The following is a 26856-nucleotide window of genomic DNA, read 5'->3' on the forward strand; positions in this document are numbered from 1 at the left end:
CGTTTATTTGCCCTTCAGTTGTTTTACTGTTTACTTTCATAAGGTTCCTAGACTTCAGACTGATACCGCGATAGAACAACTCATTTCGAATCGAATGAGGTGATATACATTCGAAGACTAGTGTGTTTTTAATATTTATGAATTGGATGATTATGTTACAAAACCTCTCAAATAAATCTATGATTCACCAATGTTTTTTTGTTTGGACAAAATAGGTATCTCAAAATCCCTCCAATAAGACCGCGTTATGATTGTCTTTAATGGAAGGTCGAGCATTTACTGGATCTGTTGTTAGTCAATTATTTATAATAACGACAAAAAGCAGAGAGTAAACTGTTAAGTACGTGATAATAAAACAGATTCTAATTTATTTTGAAGTTAACCTTGTTAACTAATGCTCCTAAATATCAAATATAACATTCATTACAGACTATCGACTATATAAATACATTGGATTTAATAATATCAGCGTTACATTTTTCGGATAAAACGTGAAGTTTCATCACAAACGTATGTACACGCACATAAAAATGGGTTGCTTGAAATATAACAAAAAATATTATTATTATTTAGACGAAATTAAAGGCATTCGTAACGTAGTTTAAAAAGTCGATATTCCTGCCAGGGTATTTTTGCGTACCTTCCTCAACCGAGCAATTTTTAGTGGATTTTGCAGCCTTTTACGAACTAGCACCAAGTAGTTTGTACCAGACATAGAATATGTGCTCTGTACAAATTTATTACTGTGGTATAAAAGTACATCAGAGTTAGTTGTGCAGTTTTATTGGTACGTTTAATATGGATTTTTATAAGTCGAAGTTCTTGAATGTAAATATTTTCTTCTTTAGCTGATTTAAAATTTATTACGAAATTCACTCAAGAAACTTATTGAAATACAAATTTTTCAATCAATAAATTACAAGTAAACTTAGACTTTTATGGTATTTAATACGTTTTTAAATAAGTTTTATAAATAATTCTTCGTTTCCTTTTCAATAAATATATCTTGGGGGTTAAGAATTATATTTGTAAAGCCTTGTAACAATCCCAGCTAAATATGAGTAAATCTAATGTTTCAACAACGTCACTTCAATATTTCAAAAAGACTTGTCAGTCTGTATGCTATGAATTACTGGTTATAGGAAAAATGTCTGGGGTCTTGTAATTTTTTTACGCTTTAGTTCTCATTCCAAAATAAAAAGGAATGAAGTTCGTACAAATATGAGATACCCTCGACTTTATCTGATTATCCACTTTTTTTATTCTATCAGGAGTGAGCCAAGAACTCAATACTGGAAGCAGATTTAATTCTAAATATTCTTCCTAATTCTTTCCACTCGAGCGACTTCTTCTCCAATAACTGTAACGATTTTAATTTAAAATGTTTCCAAACGTATAGTAGTTAAGATGAAATCCTCAACTCTTGCATTAGAACGTCTTTATAAGTGCACAGTGCGAAGAAGCTGCTTCTATTTCCAAATCAACTTTTATTCCATAGAAATGGAAATAAAAACTCATGCATTTTTTTAAACGTGGTGTAGCGTAATCATACTTATACATGTTTATCTAGTACTATATTAAAATATACATTTTTAGGTATAACAATCTAACACAACTCGTTCAATACCGTTAGAACTAATGATTGGAATGTAACACCATTCCCAGTTGAGACATTTTTTGTCCCAAGCAAGAAATGTGAATTTTATTAAATCTTGAAAGTCTCTCCCCTGATTGGTCGATTCAATAGCATAGGCGTACACATTTAGTTGTTTTGTATATGACTTTATAATACTTTATGATGTTACATGCAACATATAACGAAATTGTTAACCAAATATATATTCTCAATTCGACATATACTTCGGAAGTATAGGGCCCGGCATGGCCAGGTGGGTTAAGGCGTTTGACTCGTAATCTAAGGGTCGCGGATTCGCATCCACGTCGCGCCAAACATGCTCGCCCTTTCAGCCGTGGGGGCGTTATAATGTGACGGTCAATCCCACTATTAGTTGGTAAAAGAGTAGCTCAAGAGTTGGCGGTGAGTGGTGATGACTAGCTGCCATCCTTCTAGTCTTACACTGCTAAATTAGGGACGGCTAGCGCAGATAGCCCTTGAGTAGCTTTGCGCGAAATTCAAAACAATAACAAAAATCGGGAAGTATAACTCCAGCCAACCAATTCTTCCGAAATTTAGTGTTACATATACTGCTAAAAATTCAATATAATAAGCTTAATTATCAGTGACTCATCTTTATAAAACCAGTATAGAAAATTTACGAAGTTTTCAACGATTTTAACCCATTAAATATCAGACTTTGTTCAAAGTATAATACTGTCTAGGAACGATTGCTCTGTTTGTGATATACGATTATTGGTGTATCTTAAGACATATAAAATAACAACTCCTCTAAAGATTGAAATCCACAATACTAGCCGGAAACGAATGATCTAAATTTGGAAAATCCACTTTTTTTATAGCCTGGTTTGGCAGTACAAATCCACTGCTATGTGCGATGTTGGGATATAAGTATAACCAACAGCATCATTAACTTCTGTAATTGAGTTTATTACAAATATATCTTGGTAGATACTGGCTGTTACTTGGCCTGGCGTTTAGGGAGCTCTTCTTACAATCTGAAAGTCACGGGTTCGAATCACATCACCGAATATGCTCGTCCTTTCAGCTGTGGAAGCATTGCAATTTTACAGTCAATGGTGCTTTATGTTGGTAAAGAGTAACCTATAGTTGTCGGTGGATGGTGTCGACTAACTGCCTTATTTCAGGTGTATCATTTCTAAATCAGGGGCACCTAACACAGTTATCATTTGAGTAACGTTTAGTGAAATTCAACAAATACAAGACTCTCAGTTATTTAAGAAATGTCAGTATTTGTTGTTTTATGTCACTGCGATATCTAAAAGTATAATGAAATTCCTTGTGCTACATTTGTCTGTAACGATTCTATTCTCATGTTTTACCGGTTTCTATAATTATATATTTAATTAAGTTCACATGCAAACGACGAAGCACTGTGAGGTGTTACAAACGACAATACCATATGGATTTTACTGCAAAGCACTGTGATGTGTTACAAACTACAATACCATATGGATTTCACTGCAAAGCACTGTGAGGTGTTACAAACGACAATACCATATGGATTTCACTACAAAGCACCGTGAGGTGTTACAAACGACAATACCATATGGATTTCACTGCAAAGCACTGTGAGGTGTTACAAACGACAATACCATAACAAAGGTCGCGATTTTCTTTTTCAAAATATTCGTTAGAATTTAGATCATGTTCTGAATATTCGTCAAAACAATTGTGAAAACAATAAGTAAATCAGAAAAAATGTGTTTGTTTGTTTTGAATTTCACGCAAAGCTACACAAGGAATATCTGCGCTAGCCGTCCCTAATTTAATACTGTAAGACTAGAGGAGAGGTAGCTAGTCATCATCACCCACCGTCAGCTCTGGGGTTACTCTTTTACTAACAAATAGTGGGATTGATCTTAACATAATAACACCCTTGCGGCTGATAAAGCGAGCATGTTTGGTGTGACGATGATTCGAACCCTCGACCCTCAGATTGCGACTCGAATGCACAAAACCAGCCAGACATACTGGGAAGAGAAAGAAAGAAAAATATTTGTTTGCGTAAAGAATGGCAAAGCTAGATATCTACTAAGTATTCTGTTACTGCTGGTAATTGAGAGTCTTGGTAACGATAAGGAAAACGAAAATCATTTGGATATTGGGATCCATCTTAAGCAATAAGTAAAGACAGTATGAGGAACGATATGTTTTAACTCAGCTATGATACAAATAAGACAAGTTTTCTAACCCTAAAGTAACTTTCTTCTTATTGTTGTTGTGATATCATCAATAGGCCGTTCGTTGTCGCTGATTAATTGTAAATTGATCCTGTTGGAGTTTGGAGCTTCTATGTCCAAAAGTCGATTTGTTCTTAATGTCGTTTAAAATAGTTCATCGTTATATTAAGCTTCATTAGCTAAACGTTGGGTCCCTCGCTGGTTCAGCGGTAAGTCTATGGATTTACAACGCTAAAACCAGGGGTTCAACTCCCTCGGTGGACTCAACAGACAGTCCGATGTGGCTTTGCTATAAGAAACACACACATTAAACGTTAGTATTTGAATTCTCCAAAATGCTGGAATGTGGATTCGTGGATCCACTATTCTTGTTCTCTTACTACAAATTTGCCCACGGGATGTGAGTTTATTATAAGAGTAAATGTTAAATTTCCCGTTTCGATTGAGTGTTGTAAGTATCAACAGTGAATACTGCTGACTAGCTGTCTTTCCTCTAATTTATCAATTTAAAATTAGGGACAGCTTAAGCAGATAGATATTGTGTAGCTTTGTCTGAATATCCGAAACAAATAAGTAATTAAATTAGTAAAAGTAGGTTTATGACTTAGTAATAAAGCTACAATTAACTGGGTTCTTGTCTACACTACAGTTGGCGTGGTATTTAAATATATCAAGTTTTATCAGCACTTATAATTATTTTCTGAGCTGTTAAAATTTCTGGGTATTACGGCTGGATTTCATTTGTTTCTTCAAAGATAACCTTGTTAGGAGCTTTGGCTCCACTGAAAATTAATTTATTTTCACTTACAATATAAAGCTTTATGGTTAAACCTTCAAATGATGCCTGGAGATTTAAGACACATGGACCTGGAAATTTTATTAAAAACTCGAATAACTTTACAGAAAAACTCATCAAGCACAGAGTACTTTTCTGTCAGAAAATAGTATGAGTAAATGCCTTTCTAACGGTAAACCAAATATATCCAATACACCCCTGATAGTATCTCGAGAAATAAAACTATGCATCTAAACCCAATACGTAACCAGGTATATTAGTAAATACCATCCTACGTTCAACTTGTCAATATATGAAATTTTCAATAGAGAGGAAAAATGTAATCTCAACATTTACGAGTGTAGAAAATACCTCATTTTTACTTATTCTCAAATTTAACTTAGTTCAGCTAATTCAGTAAAATACTATTCATTTAAATATTTTTCATTCATATTCAGAGAAAAGTGGGAAAGTAGTGTACTAAATATTAAACCCAAACATTTTATCCTAAGCACTTAAGTAAAAACCACTGTGATTGGCTAATGCATATTTTTTATAAAATTCTACGTATTTCCTTTCCTTGTAACCTGTTTTGTGTATCGGGTGTAGTTCAATAGGATCCCGCCTAATTTGGCAGAGTTGACAGATATTTTTCTGTTGTAGTCCATAAAATAATCATGAAATTTTAAAACTCATCTGCTGATATCTATATATATATCTATGCAATCTTGTGAAAGAATAATTTATTTTTTTTTATTTAAAGATATCACAAATAGTTGTGCGTTTGCATTTGCATTCGAATATGGCACATTTTTTCCTTGGTATCAGGATTTTTAGTAGCTCGTCGATATCATTCTAAACCTTCCTTTTAAATATTATTTATTTCCAGGACAACAGGCTGTTCTGAATTCTTTCTCAGTCCGAGAACTTCTTCCTGATACCAATTTTTACACTACGTATGAGGGTTCATTAACAATGCCTGGATGTCACGAGACTGTTACATGGCTTGTGATGAACAAACCAATTTATATAACAAAACAACAGGTACGTCTATATAGTCCTATAACTAAATTCATTATTCCTAGTTTTGTTTTGTTTTTAAACAGCAACTTTTCCACAAAGAAAGTTTTACAAAGTAAGTTTTGATCTGTTTACAACAGTGTAATCAATATAATTTATTTGTGGCAGCCCACGACAGTAGTTCAAACTGATCACTTAGCCCTTTCTCACTATGTTGTAGACCCCTAAGAGCTCAGTGGTAAGTCAGAAGGCTGATAATACTAAAAGCCTCTTTTCAAAACCTGTGGTTGGCACAGCACAGATAATCCATTGTGTAGCTCTGAGCTTAGCAACAAACAAACAAATAAATACTATATTGTAAATACCTCTGCCGATATTTCTAAATTTCATCTTTAAAGTATAAAATATTTATAAGAACTGTTAAACATTTTGTACGCAACAATATTTACATAGTAATATTGTTTGTGTTTTTTTTTAAAAAAAGATATTAGGCTTTAAAGCGCGATATAAACCCTAAATATATTACAATAAACGCCTTAACATTCTAAATTAACATCCTTAACGTTTTAGGCCCGGCATGGCCAGATGTTTAAGGCACTCGACTCGTAATCTGAGGATTGCAGGTTCGAAGCCCCGTTACATTAATCATTTTCGCCCTTTCAGCCGTGGGGACGTTGTAATGTAACGATCAATCCACTATTCGTTGATAAAGAGTAGCCCAAGAGTTGACGGGGGTGATGACTAGCTGCCTTCCCTCTAGTCTTACACTGCTAAATTAGGGCCGGTCAGCACAAATAACCTTCGAGTACCTTTGCGCGAAATTCAAAACAAACCAAACCTTAACGTTTTATTACATTTTATGAACGTCGTTATGTAACCAGGAGAATGTAAGTACACATTATGTTTTCTAAACGCACAAATGTTGGATTTCCTTCAACGATTAACTATGCAAAATGCTCTCGTAGCAGCTGATGATCACGGAGGAACGTTTATTTCAGTTAATTACTCATGTACTATGCACCCACAAATCAAAACTCTGCTTCATGTTTTGAAACAAAACATGATAAATGAAGGTGCTGATGAAATATTGTTTTCGAATCAGTTGTTTCCGTTGACTCTTCGTGTGTTTCTTTCCCTATATTTAACACACGTAATTTGTTCATGACGTTTTATTTCTCTACTTTATCATTATGAATTTTAAGCGAAACATTGGAATAGAATTAATTAAATGAGTTAAACATGTCTCAAACCACTCATAGTAAGTATGAAATTTTGATGTACGTCAGAGTCAAATTATCAAGATAGTAAGTATGAAATTTTGATGTACGTCAGAGTCAGAATTATGAAGATGTACGTAAGTCAAATTATGAAGATAAAGTATGAAATTTTGATGTACGTCAGAGTCAAATTATGAAGATAGTAAGTATGAAATTTTGATGTACGTCAGAGTCAAATTATGAAGATAGTAAGTATGAAATTTTGATGTACGTCAGAGTCAAATTATCAAGATAGTAAGTATGAAATTTTGATGTATGTTGAGTCAAATTATGAAGATAGTAAGTATGAAATTTTGATGTACGTCAGAGTCAAATTATCAAGATAGTAAGTATGAAATTTTGATGTATGTTAGAGTCAAACTATGAAGATAGTAAGTATGAAATTTTGATGTACGTCAGAGTCAAATTATGAAGATAGTAAGTATGCAATTTTGATGTACGTCAAAGTCAAATTATGAAGGTATCGAAAATGATAATACTGAAAGAGAGCAACCAGTTAAAACAATAAATATGTTGGGTATCATTCACTTAATAACTGTCAGTTATGTTGCAGTTAAAAATAATAATATTATCAATACCTCCCAAATGTTAACTGGTTAGCACTGATGCGTAGAGTAACCACGGAAACACTTATAGAATCTCAAGACCGAAGCAAAATTTTATTCACATACCACAGAGTATGCTCACTAGAATAAAGAAATGCTTACATAATATGGACTACCAATTTATACATATATATATACATTATTTCTTCTGTTTCCAATATACAGTGAGCCTTTATAGTTGACAAAGCATACACTAAGTAGATTATGATCCGTTTCATTTGATAAATGCGTGCAGTCCATTCCCGGATAGCAATTTATACGACCCAGCTGTGCTCTGTGTTTTTCTTTTGGATAAACAGTCACCTAGGAATCTATTCAAATAGAATTTACAAGTAAATCAAACAAACAATACGATGGTACCGTAAACATGTATGAAATTATGTTTTTCTCGGATTTTCTCATTGGTCCGCGTGTCCTCAATAAGAACACATATAGTCAACTTCCCAGAAAGTCTGTGTTTTTATTTCGAATTTCAAAACTTTTACATTTCATAGAGTTTCTTTCAGCATTTGCCCCGGGGAAAAGAAACGCATGTATATAACTTCTTGAACAGTCCCTTGAGAGGGTATAGCTATTGTACACCCTTTGGTTGTATGACGCTCCGAACACTTAAAACGTGACATTTTCTCCAACTGCCTCGTTCAAGGAAAAATAAAAATAAATTTCTTGTATTCTTAAGCTAGTAGTGATATGTTTGTCTAATATTCTAATAGAAAGCGACTTAAATAAAGCCAGCCGCAGAGAGTTCAAAAGAATCCAAAACCACTTCTTTATTCAACATTGTGACTCTCTAAACATTGTGATTTGCAGAGAATTTCGAGATTAGACAGTGTCTTTACATACTTTGGACGTGTAACTTGTTAAGAAAATGATATTAGCGTGAAACCGAAACACATCCCCTCTTAGAACGATATTTTGAGAAACTATAAATTTATTTTAAAATACTTTATAATAATAAAGTGGAAATTGAAACACAACTATTACTGATAATCAGATAACCAACATCTTATAATTTTGTGGGTACATTTTTGTTGTTCTTTTTGTATATTATTTTTAAAACATGATTTTTCGTTCTTAACACACATACTTTTTAACAAACAGCTCTACGCACTTAAACAGCCAATGCAAGGAGAACAAGACAACCCTAAAGCGCCCCTAGTCAACAATTTTAGGCCTACACAAGCCATGCACCATCGTTTGCTCAGAACAAACATTGATTTCAATCGTCACAAGGTAAGCTAGAGGCTGATAAAATACTTTAAAAACAACAATTGTGTGTGGTCTCAATTAACATGTAAAGGGTAAGCTTTGGACTCTTTGACTTGCGGTTGCCAAGTAATTGCAGTACTTATTACTTGCTAAATTATTTACTTGTTGTCGTTATTTACTTAAATTTACGTTACTTTTACTCCACATCTTAACCAATAGAATAGGTGAGAAAGTTAACCTTACGAAAATTTTTATAAATTCATCTCAGTTTGTTCTTGCTTTCACGTTTTCTGAAATTTTTAATATACTTAAATTTAACCACAATGTTTAACACATTCACTATTTTATACTGTTCTTTATCAATAACAACATTTTAATACTTATAACAACAGACGTGGTTATTAATTAGACCTAACCATATTTGTATATAGAATTATTGCTTCTAGTACTTACAGTTTTAGGTCTTTATTCTTTGACAATCAATAGAAAGATTAGAAAAAATATTTTCACATTTATCAGTAAGTTAGGCTACTTTCGGGAATTTAAAACTGGTCTTATTTTCACTTAATGAACTAAATGGTAAACTTTTCCATCTCTAGGAGAGCCTGGGGACATGTTCCCCATAAAATGTTTTAATGTTTAATAATATGAGGTTAAATCTTTATCCATTTTAACTACAAATACTACGTAAGGTAATGAGTTAACAGAAGTTTTAATACTTAAGTCACACCTATACATAAAAATGTGTTCAGGACATGGTCTTACTGGCCTTTCCGCTTTCTACGGCCCTGATAATGAACTAAAGGATAAACAATAATTCACGTTTCTTTCTTGCCGAAACGTAACGTTTTTCTGATGAAAGAAACAAGCTCGTCATTTCAAGCAACTCGGGCCCGGTATGGCCAAGCGTGTTTAGGCGCTCGACTCGTAATCCGAGGATCGCGGGTTCGAATCCCGGTTGCACCAAACATGCTCGCCCTTTCAGCCGATGGGGACGTTATTATGTGACGGTCAATCCCACTATTCGTTGGTAAAAGAGTAGCCCAAGAGTTGGCGGTGGGTGATGATGACTATCTGCCTTCCCTCTAGTCTTACACTGCTAAATTAGGGACGGCTAGCGCAGATAGACCTCGAGTAGATTTGCGCAAAATTCAAAAACAAAAACAAAAAAATTCAAGCAACTCGTCTGTTAAAGAACTTTAAAAAATAGATCAGTAGCATTGACGATATATATATTTCCATAATTTATATACACAAACAAGATAAATAAAAAATTGGAAATTTTAAAACCTGTCAATAGGTATCGTAAAAAATTAAGCAAACAAAACTGGAAATACTGTAGGTATTACTCATTTAAACAACACACGCCTATACTGCTACCTAATATTTACATTTAGTGAAGTCAAAATAAGGATTTATCGTTTACCTGTTTTTACGATCATGTCTACAGTGCCTCCAACCTTGCATCTTTACCCATTTTTACGATCATGTCTACAGTGCCTCAATCTTGCATCTTTACCTATCCTTACCTATTTTTACGATCATGTTTTTACCGATCATGTCTCCAACCTTCTATACAGTGTCTCCAACCTTGCATTCTTACCTATTTTTACGATCATGTCTACAGTGTCTCCAACCTTGCATCCTTACCTATTATTACGATCATGTCTACAGTGTCTCCAACCTTGCATCCTTACTTATTTTTGATCATCACAGTGTTCCAACCTTGCATCCTTTATGTCTACAGTGTTACCTTGCATCCTTACCTATTATTACGATCATGTCTACAGTGTCTCCAACCTTGCATCCTTACCTATTTTTATGATCATGTCTACAGTGTCTCCAACCTTGCATCTTTACCTATTTTTACGATCATGTCAACAGTGTCTCCAACCTTGCATTCTTACCTATTATTGCGATCATGTCTACAGTGTCTCCAACCTTGCATCCTTACCTATTTTTATGATCATGTCTACAGTGTCTCTAACCTTGCATCCTTACTTATTTTTACGATCGTGTCTACAGTGTCTCCAACCTTGCATCCTTACCTATTTTTACAATCCCTGCATGCATTTTTAATTCCCATTTTTTATGTATTTTATTTGTTGGTTTCTGTATGCTCAACTATGGGCAAAGATTACTTGATATGGTAACTAATTTTTCAAGTAAAACATATACATCTAAAAGATCTCTTTAAATAAACCATGGTGTTTTTAAAGTAATTATTCTTCGACTGTGTGTAATAAAGTTTAATATTATTGTATTCATATTTGTTTCCGCCTTCAATTCGTACATGATATAGGAGTTTGCTCCCTAAAGACACAGATTGTATAGTGTACAAAGCATTGAGTAGCTACATGTCACAGTCGTCTATTATTGGCTAGTAAGCTTCTTAAACCAGCATTATAGTTTTTTGAAAGACATATCTGGAGAAATGTGGAGATCACATCTGTCGCTTTTTAATTCATAAGTACAAGATTTTCATTCGATTGTGTCTAGCCTATAGTTACTCCTCCTGGATTTTAGCCTCATCTTTATTTCATGGTCCTCTACAAATCCTCAATTCTCAAACATCGTACTATTTGTCTGGACTTTAAAATCCACTTTCCCACATAAGTCTCTTGCTGTAGGTAATGCCGCACCAATGACTAATTTACCTTCTTATGTTTGTCCAAAACAATGATTAAACAGTATATCTGAACTGGCTACACAGTAGTCCCCCATATATTATATATCAGTATATCTCAACTAACTACACAGTAGTCCCCTTTATACTGTATATCCCTATTTTGGTTTTCAAATTTTATAGTGTTAATATAGCCCAGCATGGCCAGGTGGGTTGAAGCGTTCGACTCTTTATCTGAGGGTCGCGGGTTCGTATCCCCGTCGCACTAAACATGCCGTTTCAGGCGTGGGGGTGTTATAATATGACGGTCAATCCAACTATTCGTTGGTAAAAGACTAACCCAAGAGTTGACGGTGGGTGGTGATGAATAGCTGCGTTTCCTCTAGTCTTACACTGCTAAATTAGGGACGGCTAGTGCAGATAGTCCTCGTGTAGCTTTGGCGAAATTCAAACCAAACAAACCATATATATGTAAAAATGGCTGGAATGGATTGAGAATTTTTTTATGCGGAGGAGCAAACAATGTTTCGACCTTCTTCGGTAATCGTTAGGTTCACAAAGAAAGAAAGAGGCAACTGACCGATAGTTTGTAGGAGGTTGTGTAATTGAATGTAGGAATGTAGAGGGCGTGCTTAGATGTTTGATTATATTTATTAATATATGTGTAACGGTGTTTCTTTATATTGGTTTATTTTGGGTTTAAGTTGTTGTATAAGTAAGGCTTCTTTAATTTTGCGTTTGTTTATGTTTATTTCTTTATTAGTGTTTTCTATGGTTATGTTGTGTTTATTTGATTTGCAGTGTTCGAAAACGTGTGAAGGTGATTTTTTATGTTCTTTGAATCTGGTTTCCATTTTTCTACTTGTTTCTCCAATATAGAAGTCGTGGCAGTTATCACATTGTATTTTATAAATAATGTTGGTGTGGTGTTTGTCAGTGTAGTTTTTACATAGTATAGACCTCAGTTTTGTGCCTGGTTTTTGAATAAATTTGGTATTAACTGGAATGCCATATTTTGTTACTAGTTTTTGCCAAATATTGGTTATTTTTCTGCTGATGTCGGGAATATATGGTATGCAGCAGTATATGGTTTCGTGATTTTTTGATTCGTGAGATATATTTACTTTAGTTGGTTGATTTTGCTTTCTGTCTAGGTGTGTGCATATAATGTTTTCTACGGTTTGTGGAGGAAACTTATTGATGTTGATGAAGTATTGTTTTATTTTGTCTAATTCTTCGTTAATTTTATCTGATGAGTATAGTTTTATGGCTGTGTTTATTTGGTTTCTTAGTATATTGAGTTTTGTTTTGTTTCATGTGCTGAGTCCCAAGGAATGTATAGTCCAGTATGAGTGATATTTCTGTGAATTTCTGTTTTGAATTGTGTGTCAGTTCTTGTAATTTTGAGGTTAAGAAATGATATTTGATTGCTTTCTTCCTGTTCACATGTGAAGTTAATGTTGGGATGTATAGAGTTAATGTGATTGAAAAAAATTAAGTGTGTGTTCTGTAGATTTGAATCCCGCAACCGTGTCATCTACATATCTGTACCAGTATGGTAGTGGATGTAATGCTGGGTTAATTGCTTGTGTTTCAACTTGTGTCATAAAAATATTGGCTGGAACTGGTGATACTGGGTTGCCCATGCTTAGGCCATTTGTTTGTATATAGTTTTGGTTGTTGAACATGAAGTTTGTATTCATCGTGGTGAATTTTATGAGGGTTGCTAATTGGTTGTTAGGAATGTCTATTAATGGGTTAGGGTCTCGGATATAGAGTTCTAAGGCTACCTTGCAGGCTTCAGCGGTTGGAACTTCTGTAAAGAGGGATATAACATCGAAATTGGCCATTAAGGCTTTATGATTAGGTTGATTAAGATTAGATTTGAAATTAAAAGAGTATTTGATGAATGAGCTGGCTGATGTTACATATTTAGAGAATGTCCATGCCATGTATTTACCAAGACTGTAATTACGATTCATATATGGACATTATTGGTCATAATGTACAATCTGGTTTATGAGGTTTGGGGATGCCGTATATTTGTGGTGTGCGTGAGTCGGTCTTACGTAGGTAGGAATAAAGTGTTTGTGAAATTGTGTTGGCTTTTTTCATCTGTAGTAGTAATTTGTTCAGTTGCGTCTCGTGTGTCTTTGTTGGATTTGTGTGTATTGGTTTAAATTTGTTCGTGTCTGATAGGATGTTATTCATTTTTTGGATGTATTCATTCGTGTTCATTATGACTATAGCGTTTCCTTTATCTGCTTTTAGAATTTTTATGTTTTTGTCTTGTTTTAGGTTTTTAATGGAATTAGTGTCTCTTTTTGTAAGATTGTTTTTTAGTATTCTGTTTGTGAAATTATGTTGATGTTTTTATGAAAAAAATATTTGAAAAAATTGTTTAAGATGTTGTTTTTAGGTGTTTCTGGAAAATATTAATTTTTATTTTTTCCTGGGAAGTTTGGCTGTTGGATGTCAATAAAATTGTCTAAGTTGTCTTCTTTCTGTTGGTTGTTTTCCTATTTTCCTTTTCTGTGGAAAGTATCACAAGTCTCCTGGCTAGGTCTTCTAAACATGTTTTAATTTCTAAGGTTGGAATGTACCAATGTACGTATTATTGCAAAGTTGAGTCCTTTGTTAAGTAGATGTATCTTGTCTGTGTTTAATTGTCGGTCGGATCTGTTAATTATGAGATTAGTCAACGGTTTGTCGTGATGTCTTTTCTGTTGTTTGCATCTTAGTTTTTTTAGTTTTTTGTTGTGACAGATCTTTTTGTTCCTGTCATTCCTAGTGTTGATTTGGTTTATGTTTCGTTGTATAAGTCCGTTAATCTCTGGTTTAATACAACATGGCAGTTGATGGTCTAGGTTCATTTTTTGTTTCTGTAAGTCATGTAGTTCTTTGTATTTCGTGTTCAACATGACTTTAAGTAGTTTTTTTTCTGTAAATTTGGGATAATGTTTGTACATTGACGATGACCGAAGAAGGTCGAAACGTTGTTCGTTCCTCTACATAAACCATTTTCTCAACCCATACCAGCCGTTTTTACATATATATTTTTCTCTACAAGTGGGTTTTCTCGTCATCACAAACAAATCATAATATAATATAAACAAATATTATTCATATAATGACAGCTCTGATAAAGTACATTTATGGAGCATTTTATTTCTCTACATATGCAAAAATAGACTTATCACATATGTGTATATCAGTATCCATATTACAGTTATCTGTGCCGGGCAATGAGCAAAAGCATTGCCAAACTTACAAAGAAGCGTAAAATAGACGATTTTCTAACTAGCATATTGTTATCAAACATTACTTATTAATCAGCTGCCCAAAGACATCTTTTAGTGATGATAATGAAAAGAACAAATATCATCTGATACTAAGAAGAGATTTGTCCGGCAGACCTTGACAAAACACTATTGGATGAGTCGTAAGTTCAAACCACCCTTAGAGTGTGCTGCAAATGGTCAAGTTCTTCAGTAAAAGTCAAATAATTATATCTAACTGTGCCATTGAAAAGCTATTACAAAACCTGTAATATGACAGCTAGTTCGATATCCACTTATCTCAGAATATATTAGCTTTTATGGTGTTTAGGCTGAGTATTGCCTAAGATTAGTGTGTTCGAACAATGAATTTGAAAATCCTCAATTCGAGTCTTGTTATTTCAAAGTCGTGCCCCTTACTTTGGGACCGTGGGTACGCTATGACAATGATGATAAAACCTCACTATTAAATTAAAATATTCCGATGTTGGCGGTGGGAGTTACTGAATAGTTGTCTTCTTTCTAGGTTATCAATCCAAAATTAGGGACAGATAAAAAAAACAAAATTAACTGTGTTTCCAATGTGGACTGTGGACAATGAATGATTAGAAAAGTGCACGATGTGATGTGATATATCAGAAGAAAAAACTTGTGCCGTTTCAAATAAATAAATCTAAAACAAAAACTTTATAATATGAAAAATATTTTATAACTTTTTTGGCGCATAGCCAAACATGAGAATGTAATGTTACCTTTAACATAAATAACATAGTATGTGCAACAGTTTCTTTGTGGGTTTCACGTCTCTCTTGTCTGATCGTTGTTCGAAACGTTTCAGCAATAATTAACAGGGCGGAAACGTTCTCGAAATGTTATCAACAAAGATTTACACTTCTAACTCAAATAACCTAACAGACAACGTACTCTATCACATATATGGCTGCAACATGTAAACAAGTACAAGTACCGTGTACTAACCAATGAGGAAAAAAGTGTGTTTACAGGAACCAGATAATGAATAGAATATGTTGTATTGAAAAAAGAGAGAGAGAAAGAAAACGTGTTACTCAAGGGAAAAATATTCTATAGTTTTATTCTACGATTTAAGAATTGTAAGAAATTAAAAATTTCTTTGTAAGGGTTTGTAGTAATCACTTTTTTTCTCGAAGTGGAGTTTTGTCGTCGGAGTTTACTACATCTTCACTAAAGCCTATAAAGTTTTAGGTTCCTTCCCTTTGTGTAGTGGCTTTGCTAAACAATCCTCCTCTGTAAGCCGAGACACAAATACACTGTCAGATATAAAAGTGTGTGTATTTTAGGTGGTATTAATTAATTAGTTTGTAAGTTAATATTTCATGACTGTTAAGTTTGTTTTTGTTTTTGTAATAAAAGAGTTAAAAGCAGACGAGTATTGGAAATTGTGTTTATAAATCATTGATGTTGAAGCTATCGAAGGTCGCATGAAGTCTATTGATGTCGACGATATAGAGATTTGTAGAAGGCGAGCAGACAATTAACTTCTAAATATATAAATAGTGTGAAATAAGCATGAACAGCAGACAGACAGAGCTAACAAGGAAGTGAAGTCACGCAAAGTAAATGTTCGGTCAACGACAGTTAAACTTACAGTTAACTGCCGTAGGAGTGAAATACCTAACGGTTAATTAATATAGGCCCAACAATTAATATGTTAAAGCAAAACTAACAGTTTAAAAAATAAATAAGAAGTATAGTTTATTCCGTCAAAGCGAGTTATAAAGTAATTGAACTATCCTGAGTGCACTTTGGCAAAACGAACAGACAAATCTGAAGTACAAGACCAGACCATTACTGGAAGAGCAGTATAAGAATGTGGTAGCTCATGTTTTAGTTGTAAGTGAATATTACACGGAATACTAGTACGAAAGAAGCAGAGAAAAGGTGTTCGGCTTATCAACTGAAATACTAAAGCAAGTGAATAGGCCTAGATGAATTTTTAACAAGAAGGAGAGAATTACACATAGTTTTTATGATATACCTATTATCTCTATAGTGTAAATAATTTGTTTTAGATACGTTTAACTAGTTCGAATATATATATATATATATATTATTTTGAAAACAAGTAGAGTTTGTGTTGTTCACTCATTCTTGTATTTATCGCCAACAAGTCACAGACACCTACTATAGAAGAATCCTCAGCCCATACCCTTTTATTCAACCTACTTACCAAATACTACTGCTATATATAAAATTAAGAAGACTAAGTCTATTATTTTGACATATACATGACCCAATCACTGTTCAGAGCCTAACTCATACATAGAAAACAGGAAATAATCACAATTAATCACTTCTTTTCGAAACAAAGTTTCGTCGTCAGAGTTTACTGCATTCGCACTAAAGCTTATAAAGTTTTAGGTTCCTTCCTTATGTGTAATAGCTTTGCTGATCAATTATCCTTTGTTAGTCAAGCCACAGTTACACACATATATTGTACGATCCAATCACTGCTTAAAGCCTACGTCATAGAAGGAAATCGGGAAAGAATCACAAATAAGAGTAGAAAAAAAAATACTTTTATAACTCTATCAGCATGTACGTAATTAATAAACTGTTCCATGGCTTCTACATTAGTTGATTTAGTATTGTTCTTTATTCAGTACCACTAGAAGTTTAACCTCAAGTCTAAGAACCTGAGAAAACATTTGCTATAGAAAATAACGTGATAACAAATGAAAACGTTCGGTCAATTAACCTATTATACTCACGAACTATTGTTGTTCCGATAATTTTAGTCATTGTCGAGTAGGTATTATTTAACTCACAATGACGTATTCACCAAATCATAATTGTATAATCTTGGCTAACCATTCATTCAATCTGACAAAAACAAATCTCAAATGTGAGTTTAGAATCAAATTGTACGTTATATGTTTACTCATACATTCTTTCATATTTAGAAACTCAGTTACGTTAATCAATTTTGTTTACGTCTTCCAAATACTTTTAGTGTATTATTGAAATGTATTAACGTCTTAAAACTTACTGATATCAATAAACAAAACACAACGTTTTCCATAAAACATCCTTTAGCGAAGATCCGAAATAAGAAGCCATCACAATTTTATTAGGTATATTTTTATTGTTATCCTATTGCCAAAGCTATAGAAAGGGATAAGTCGCAAAAATATAACCCCGAATATAATCTTTATTGAAGGCCCGGCATGGTCAGATGGTTAAGGCACTCGACTCGTAAACCCGGGTGGCGGGTTTGAATCCCAGTCACACCAAACATGATCGCCCTTTCAGCCATAGGGACGTTATAGTGTGACGGTCAACACCACTATTCGTTGGTAAAAGAGTAGCCCAAGAGTTGGCGGTGGGAAATTATGACTAGCTGCCTTACCTCTAGTCTTATACTGTAGCTTTGCGCGAGATTCAAAAATAAACAAGCAAAGAAATCTATATTGTTTTTATTACAAATGTGCAATTAGAAGAAAAAACTTGTCATTTTAATAAGTTTCGAAGTTATGACAACCTGAAATAATAAAATAACAATAAAATACTAAAATAATAAAAATATGCAGTTATATCCGCTAAAACGTAACCCATTTGAGATGCTGCTTATAAACTAAAAGTTTCGCCATTTTGGTTTTTGTAACGTAAACAGTTCAGACATCTAATTTGGATACCTTTATTTAAGAAACCATATCAGAACATTGTACATCGATTTCTGATAAATACATTATCTTAAAAGTAATAATATCAAATTCCATATCATTATATACATGACATGCACAGACTTCGTTATCTTCAACTCACGAGGCTTAGTTGTTTTTTTTTTCCTGGCTTAATAACACATTTAGACGTTTTGATATCTGTTGTACAATTTTCACATATCATCACATTCTAGTTAGATAAGATGATATAATACCCTGTAAAAGCACATTGTGATTGATACTAATTAGATAATGTAGTTTCACATATGTTGAAAAACTATGTATTTGTGATCCTCTGATCCAAAATATTTGATTCTATACACTCTTTACAGAGTATATTAGCATCATATTGTCATTTGAGCATAATTTTAATAAAAGCTCAAAATTTAAACAGTGATACTTGAGGCGGGAAGAGGTGCGACATTTTATAATTGATACCACAGTACCATGGAGACTCGTCTAACTTTTTTTTTTTACAATCAATGCAAAATAAACCAGCATGATGTTATGATGCTACCAGAGGAGGCTGCAATAAAAGACGTCAGAGAGAAAAAAAATTATTATCATTATTTATCCTAAATCTTGCATGCTTTGTATCAATGAAACACCTACAGTCCATTCCCCACATTCTGTTTAATTCTGTATCACGCCGCCAGGAGATGCTAGCGCGTGATATTTGTTAAGTAGACGAGCCAATCAACTGTCCATTTGTTAATAGAAAATCTTTAATGACCTCTTATTGTATAGAGTCATTAAGATATTCTATGTGCTCGGTATGCTCACAGAGTAGGGCTTTGTGTGTAGCCTCAACAGATGTTAAGCGTTTGCTTCATGTTGATTTTTTTTTTTAATTCACTAATGTCTTTTTCAACCTCACTTTTCTCACCTTTAAAGCAGCTTTGTTGCTTTTCATACAACTGCACATCAAGCTGTCTCTTAACTCACTTTTTACGGCCCTAGCCCATTTCCTGAGCTGTAACATAATTTACTTACAAATCTGTTATTTTTTTCTTTACTTCGTCAAGACAAGGAGACTCTTGAGAGAATAACATGTTCATCTTTGTCTGTGTGTGTTCTCAGTCTTTCCTAACCTACTAATCTCCCAATGGAATTCAACTGTTTAAGTTCAACAAACGTGGTCTCCAGATGAAATTCACTGGCCATACGCCTTTCCATTGATACTATTACATTTATAGAAGGGTTCCGATGATGTTAATTGACAAGCGTCTTAATTTTACTTCGTTTATTTTGGATTACGATTTTATCTATTCACGAGTATCCTTTGCAGTAACAAAGTTCTCACTGAGAATGATATACAATAGTGACGAAACGTTCGAGTTAGTATTGTGTATCTTTCAAGTTTTCATGCTAAGCACAGAACATCAGATTAATTAAATGGTACTCACGTGGAATTCATCTAAACAAAGTTAATCTGTGAAATCACCGGGCTCTCACATCTTATTGCAAAGATTAAAAACAGTATTCATTGAACTAAAATTTAGCCCACCCCGAAAGAAACAATATGGAGAAAAAATGTAAGTATTAAATTGAATTTCAAGGAAGATTTACGACAGAATTACTTCTGGTTTTCAATTTGAATTTATTCTAATGTTAAGTAAACATATCTGTTTGGGTTCAGTAGAATAACTTGCCCTTTGAAATAATCTGATAGCGTAAGTATAAATGATTCAAAAACGTTTTTCAACTGAAATTATAGAATGTTATTTTTAAACGTAATATGGTAAATGATTGTTTTGTTTTTAATTTCGTGCAAAGCTACACGAGGGCTATCTGCGCTAGCCGTCCATAATTTAGCAGTGTAAGACTAGAGAGAAGGCAGCTAGTCATCACCACCCACTGCCAATTTTTGGGCTACTCTTTTACCAACGAATAGTGGGACTGACCGTCACATTATATCGCCTCCACGGTTGAAAGTGCGAGCATGTTTAAGGTGACGGGAATTCGAACCCGTGACTTTTGAATTACGAGTCACATGCCTTAACCTTCTGGCGTTGTCGGACCTTTTTTAAAAGAATAGTTAGCCTTTAGAATGGAGAAAGCAAATAAATTTGAATTTGCTGAAAAACAACCGTTTTTCTTCCGATAGCGTGTAAATATAAAATTACCTGTCCAAAGTACATACGAAAGTGTGTGTGTGAATGTTTTTGTTAGTTTTTGAGTTTCATGCAAATCTACTCGAGGGCTATAGGCGCTAACCGTTCCTAATATAGCAGTGTAAGACTAGAGGGAAGGGAGCTAGTCATCACCACTCACCGCTAAATCTTAGGTTACTATTTTACCAACTAATAGTGGGATTTACCGTAACATTATAACGCTCCACCGCTGAAAGGGCGAGCATGTTTGGTGCGACGGGGATTCGGACCCGCGACCCTCAGATTACGAGTCGAACGTCTTAACCCACCTGGCCATGCCGGGCCTGTGGTAAATGACGTACGTAGTTTGAAAACCTTCCAACTTCTTAATGTTTTATTTTATTTACAAAAAAAAAAAAATGTGTGCGTAATATTACAAGAACTAGCCTAATTATTTGTCATACTACAAACTGATCTAATTGTTTGTTTTTGTTAATAGTGTAAAACAGCTCAATAAACTACCTACACTGTTTCAATTGCAGGAATCTATCCTCCAATTTTAGCACCACCACTGAACTACAGAAGGCGTCTATTTCTATAAACCTAGCAAGCTGCAGGCAGCGTACTACAGCATGCATATCACGCATTTGTTTTATTGAATCACTCGTGATTTACTGAATGCGCAAAACGAAAGCTAGTCTTGTAAGTCCGTTAGCTTGCTAGCTTTTGACAACATTTGATCATCTTTGTGAATAATAATAAGAAATACCTAGGTAATACGTCTGTCTTGGAGAAGTGAGCATAACATGATATCAAATATTCCAGTTTGTGCAGTTCAGTCCCTTAACGGGTTATGAATAGGAAGCGATCTTGAACAAAAATTTCGAGTAAATTTACTAACAAGAGAATTGATACGTGAGAACGAAAAGATCCTACAGATTTATATACTAAGATGTTTCTGCATTCTTGTATATGGTTAACAGAAATCTAAACTTCGAATTTTTCAGATTATGTTTGAAAATCAATATTGCACGAAAGTTTCACACATACATTAATCACGCGCATGTAAAACTCGTATGAATTATATTACATGAAAGTTTCACACATATATTAATCACGTGCATGTAAAGCTCGTATGAATTATTTTACATGAAATTTTCACACATATATTAATCACGTGCATGTAAAGCTCTTATGAATTATTTTACATGAAAGTTTCACACATATATTAATCACATGCATGTAAAACTCGTATGAATTATTTTACATGAAAGTTTCACACATATATTAATCACGTGCATGTAAAACTCGTATGAATTATTTTACATGAAAGTTTCCACATATATTAATCACGTGCATGTAAAGCTCGTATGAATTATATTACATGAAAGTTTCACACATATATTAATCACGTGCATGTAAAACTCACACGAATTAAATGCAATGAAATATTTACATCATTTCCTAATACAAAACCAAGAATCATGCTTTTTAGTAACAAAAATTCAAACCACTCTTTACTGCTTGATGATGCAATGATCAGTAATAAGGACGAAAACTAACTATATTTTGATCTGCCAATCAACACTAAGAACGATGGATTACCACATGTTAACCTGCCAATAAACACTAAGAACAGTGGCTTACCACATGTTAACGTGCTAATCAACATTAAGAACAATGGCTTACCACATGTTAACGTGCCAATCAACACTAAGAACGATGGATTACCACATGTTAACCTGCCAATCCACACTAGCAACAGTGTCTTACCACATTTTCACTTGTCAATCAACACTAAAAATGAGAACTTAAAATAATTTGTTCTTTCATTCAACACTTAAGACAAAAATTAATCTTGTTGCTATCTATATTTCAAAATTCAAGACGAAAGTTTTCTAGGAGTCGAGTCAACACCTTACACAACATTTTGACTTGCCAACAAGCACTCAAGTCGAATATCAATTGTAACTGCTCTCTGACATGTCGGTTAAAGACTAGAAGATAACTAAGACTGTTTGGATTTGTTTACAAGACTTAATGCTGGGACTAATTGCTGTATCTTGACAATATTAAGAATATTGAACATCAAAGTGCAAGCACTCTATACTATAAAGTCACGCCCATATAATCATTGTTGTTATAAATATAACATTGTTGTGATATAAGTATCACATTTATGATCTGGTTGAATTTGCGCGCTGTTTTCCTCCGTTTCTATTGTTTAGAATTTACGAATTACAATAGCGATACTAACAGGTATGCAGATCAGAAATAGTGACTCAACGTTTCTATTGTTTAGAATTTACGAATTACAATAGTGATACTAACAGGTATACAGATCAGAAATAGTGACTCAACGTTTCTATTGTTTAGAATTTACGAATTACAATAGTGATACTAACAGGTATACAGATCAGAAATAGTGACTCAACATTCAACACTATCCCTTATTGTTTTAAGGGTTGGAAAGAAAAGTTGTGTTCTGCTATCCTACTTAAAGTTGGAGATTGTCATTATCGTTGTTGCGACAATAATTGTCACTTTTCAATAAAAAATAACCGTTCTTTTAGTACATAACGAGCAGAAATAACTGCATAAAAGAACACTCAGCCAACTCTCTCCTTCTCTAGTGTAATATTGAATGTTAGTACAGAACACAGGGGAACTAATAGTACTGAAATAAAACACTTTTTCTGCAAGTTCTTTAAAGTTAAATTAAATCCACTGAGGCTTATATTGTCAGTACGTTTTTTCTAAGGTTATGGGGTATGTGCAACTAGTTTTATATGCATTTATAAGAGGTTACGTTAACGTAGTTTTCCTTACTAACATGCTCAGCTGGGCTGTTTTCTCTTTTAGAACCAGCAGTGTCCTACCATGTACAAAAATATGTTCTACAAGGGTAAGTTTTCTATTACAACGTCAAATCTAGAAATTGACTTTCATAAAGGTTACATTTTTCAAAGTACTGTTTTTACATTACTGTAATTTGCTCATTCAAGTTCTCTGTTCAGTCAACAGAGACTGAGAGATTAAAGTAATGCTATAAGAGTTTGTATTTATTTGATAAATTAAATTATAACATATTAAAAAAATTCGGCTAAAAAAACATATTTTTTTCTTTAGAAGGAAACACTGAATACAATGAACTACAAAATATATTTAGTCAAATTTAAAATTTAAATAACAGCCCATCGTGCCATCTTATACACATTTTGGCTTCAAATGATGTGTTTCCTTTTACACTCGAAAACATACGTCACTAATTCTGGAAATGAAAATTATAGTAAAAATATATATAGTAACGTAAACAAAACGATAATTCCTTCAGTACCACTATAATATGCATTAACAATGCCTGTTATCTTCTGGAGTAAAATAATATATGGAAGGGAGTTTAATAGTTTAATACCTTTTTAAATACTAAACTCAAGTCGTACTTACGTTAAAACATAAATTATTACAACTCTTTACACAGTAAGAACTGATTACAGAATAAATTAAAAATACAAGTAACATTACGATTACGTTGTAGTCAGGTTCTTATGTGTAAATAAACTAATAAATAATTTAAACATTATTTGTTGTTTGTTTTTTAAATCAGCTATTTAGTGAAAAGATATTTACTTAAAATAATATTATTATTTCTATGGAATCGTAAAGAATTATTCCTTATTCTTTCACTGTCACAGCAAACACTGGAAATCCAGGATTACAGTGAAATGTGTGTAAATACTAACAATTTGGTGTAATGTGGCTTGAAAACTTAGTCTTGTGATTTGTATTAAAAAATGGATGTCGTTGATTTGTAAAAACGGAGACAGACTTCATGAACTGTTATAATGACCTCCGTCCTGTCCAGTTGTTTCTGTACAATGAAACAAAACAGAAGAAGTAAACCGTCTTCAAGGTAAGGACTATTACTTTCCTTAGAGTAATAAACTGGAACTTAATTTATTAATTTTCTAAATTGTCAAACAAACTGTTCATCGACTTACTGAGAAATTCACGCTTCACTATAAACCTAGTAAATGTATATAATAGTCTGCTATAATAGCTATTGGTTACAATTATATCATTTTTCTTCAACATATTTATTAGTAACTGGGAAAATAAAAGGTATTTTCTTAATACATATGGTACAGTGTTTCCCAGATTTTATTCAATATATCCCAGATTTTACTACTGGCTTTTTACACTACAAACATTTAAAAAAAATAGACTTCTAATGAACTCCAAAGTCTGTTGTTCGGTGGATAAACAGACAGTTAACTAGACGATTAACATAAGTGAAAAATAGGAGGAAAGTATGTTGACAACATTATATGGATTTTTTAGAGTACCAAAATATTAATATCGCACATTTATTAAAATTTAAATTTAGTGGTTTCGTTTTTTTTCTACAGCCCAAAACACAAACGTACCAGTTGTGTGATCCTGTCAGAATGTTTTGTTATTTCTCAAAACTAAAGAAAAAGGAAGCGACGCTCTTGTCTGATTCAACTCAAGCTTCGCCTCGTTTCGGTGTATACACCAAAATATTAAAATTCTTGTCGTGAAACGAAATATTATTTTTGTGGATTTTGTTTTCTTTTCAGCTCTGTTTTCTCCGGTCTTTTTCATCAAACAACAAATATAGAGATCGTTGCAAGTGTGACAACCTTCTTGCTGCTTTAAGTGATTACATTAAGTACTAATAATATAAATCACTTCAAGTAAGCAAAGTCGGACATTTTATACTGGTCGAGTGTGTTACTAATTTATTAGAGACCATTAAACGAAATGTAAAGAGCAATAACTTGTTGTGTATAACATGTACAGTTCTTGTTCGGAGTGAATTCGTAACCATGTGAAACTGTAACATTTATACCTTGATGTTTTAGTCCTAATAATATACACACTATTATAAAGTGGTCCAGGAGTGTGTGTACCTAATAATCAGAGAACCTTATACGTTGTCTGTCATTTTATGCACATTTAGATAATTAACAGGAGATGTAATTCTACATTTCAAAATTTCTTCCAAGTATCCCCTTATGTGGAACACACACATCACTCACAAGCTTGAATAAAATGAATTCCATTGAAGGGTAAATTTCAACTACTTCGTATATTCAACTGAAACAGGACTTTTGTGTTCGACGTGAATCATGTGATTCCAACTGAGCATACTTCGAGGAACTTGTTGTCCTTCGTCCTCATCTCGACTGTAGTTAAACAAGTAAACAGCGATCTGATCTTAAGCCGTGACTTGGAAATCTCTGAGGAGTCGAAGGAGTTGACAGTTAACTCTAGTGATCTTGTGTTATTGTGTTTATATTAATGCTTTTTCTTTGACATATTATGAAACTTCTCAGATATAGAAATAAACAGATTATTAAACAGATTATCCCCACGAGTGAAAGAGAAATTCAGAAAAGCAACAGAATGAGAGAAAACTAAACAATCATAAAGTTAAAATAAGTTAATCCATTTTATAGATTTCAAAATATTTTATAATCGTGAATACTTTGACTGTTGTTAAATGGGGAGTTTACACACATTCATTTCACGTTGGAAACTATTCCATGAACATATCTCTTGTAGCGCTTTATTTAAAAGAGAAAATCAAAATTCCGTAGAAACAAACAGTGATTTGTGAATATTAACCTCAGAATAATAATATATCATAAGTATTAATTTTGTGTGGAAATTTGAGTATTACATTAGCGTTAATACGTGCGCTCGCGAAAAGGAAAGTAAGCGTTCTGGTTTGGTTTGAATTTCGCGCAAAGCTACTCGAGGACTATGTGCGCTAGTCGTCCCTAATTCAGCAGTACAAGACTAGAGGGAAAGCAGCTAGCCATCACCACCCACCGCCAACTCTTGGGATACTCTTTTATCAACGAGCAGTAGGATTAACCATTACATTATAACGCACCTACGGCTCAAAGGGCGAGCATGTTTGGTGTTACTGGGACTTGAACCTGGGACTCTCATATTACGAGTCGAGTACCCTAACCACCTGGTTATGCTTGTAAGAGTTCTGAGAGTTTGAAATCATTTTCTAGCACAACGTAGTACGAATATCAAACACGTAATCTATCACAAGCAGAACTCACTGAAGACGCATTATCTACAATAGCTAATTTTTTCCTTTGAATGATTTAATATACGTCTAACGTTAATAGCGCATTTCTAATACATTATTCTTTTTCTAATCCTTTAAGGAGATTAAAAACAGTTAAGCTGTTCTAAAAATATTATGTAAAAACAACACTTTTACATAAGGAATATAATTTTCGGCTCCGTTAACAAGGTGTTGTATGAAACAACAACCACCAAGTCATAAAGAGCGAGTAAAGCTACTTTTTCTGTAAATTCTCAGATATATATTAAAGTCTATATAAAATATTATTTCGACTTTAATTTAGCGATTATTTCAGTAAT

At 33.4% G+C, this 26856-nt stretch overlaps 1 protein-coding gene across 1 annotated transcript in view; it reads left to right on the plus strand.

Moving 5' to 3' along the window:
- The window catches only part of LOC143251574 (putative carbonic anhydrase-like protein 2), a 39490-nt gene extending 13680 nt beyond the window's left edge, over positions 1-25810 (plus strand). Inside the window, exons 4-8 of the mRNA XM_076502845.1 lie at positions 5505-5659; positions 8619-8750; positions 23287-23329; positions 24120-24337; positions 24834-25810. Coding sequence (XP_076358960.1) covers positions 5505-5659; positions 8619-8750; positions 23287-23329; positions 24120-24148 — 359 coding nt within the window. The 3' untranslated portion in view covers positions 24149-24337; positions 24834-25810. The remainder of the gene's footprint in view (positions 1-5504; positions 5660-8618; positions 8751-23286; positions 23330-24119; positions 24338-24833) is intronic.
- Positions 25811-26856: the final 1046 nt, after the last annotated feature.

This window comes from Tachypleus tridentatus, chromosome 6 (assembly GCF_004210375.1).
Source record: "Tachypleus tridentatus isolate NWPU-2018 chromosome 6, ASM421037v1, whole genome shotgun sequence".
NCBI lineage: Eukaryota > Metazoa > Arthropoda > Merostomata > Xiphosura > Limulidae > Tachypleus > Tachypleus tridentatus.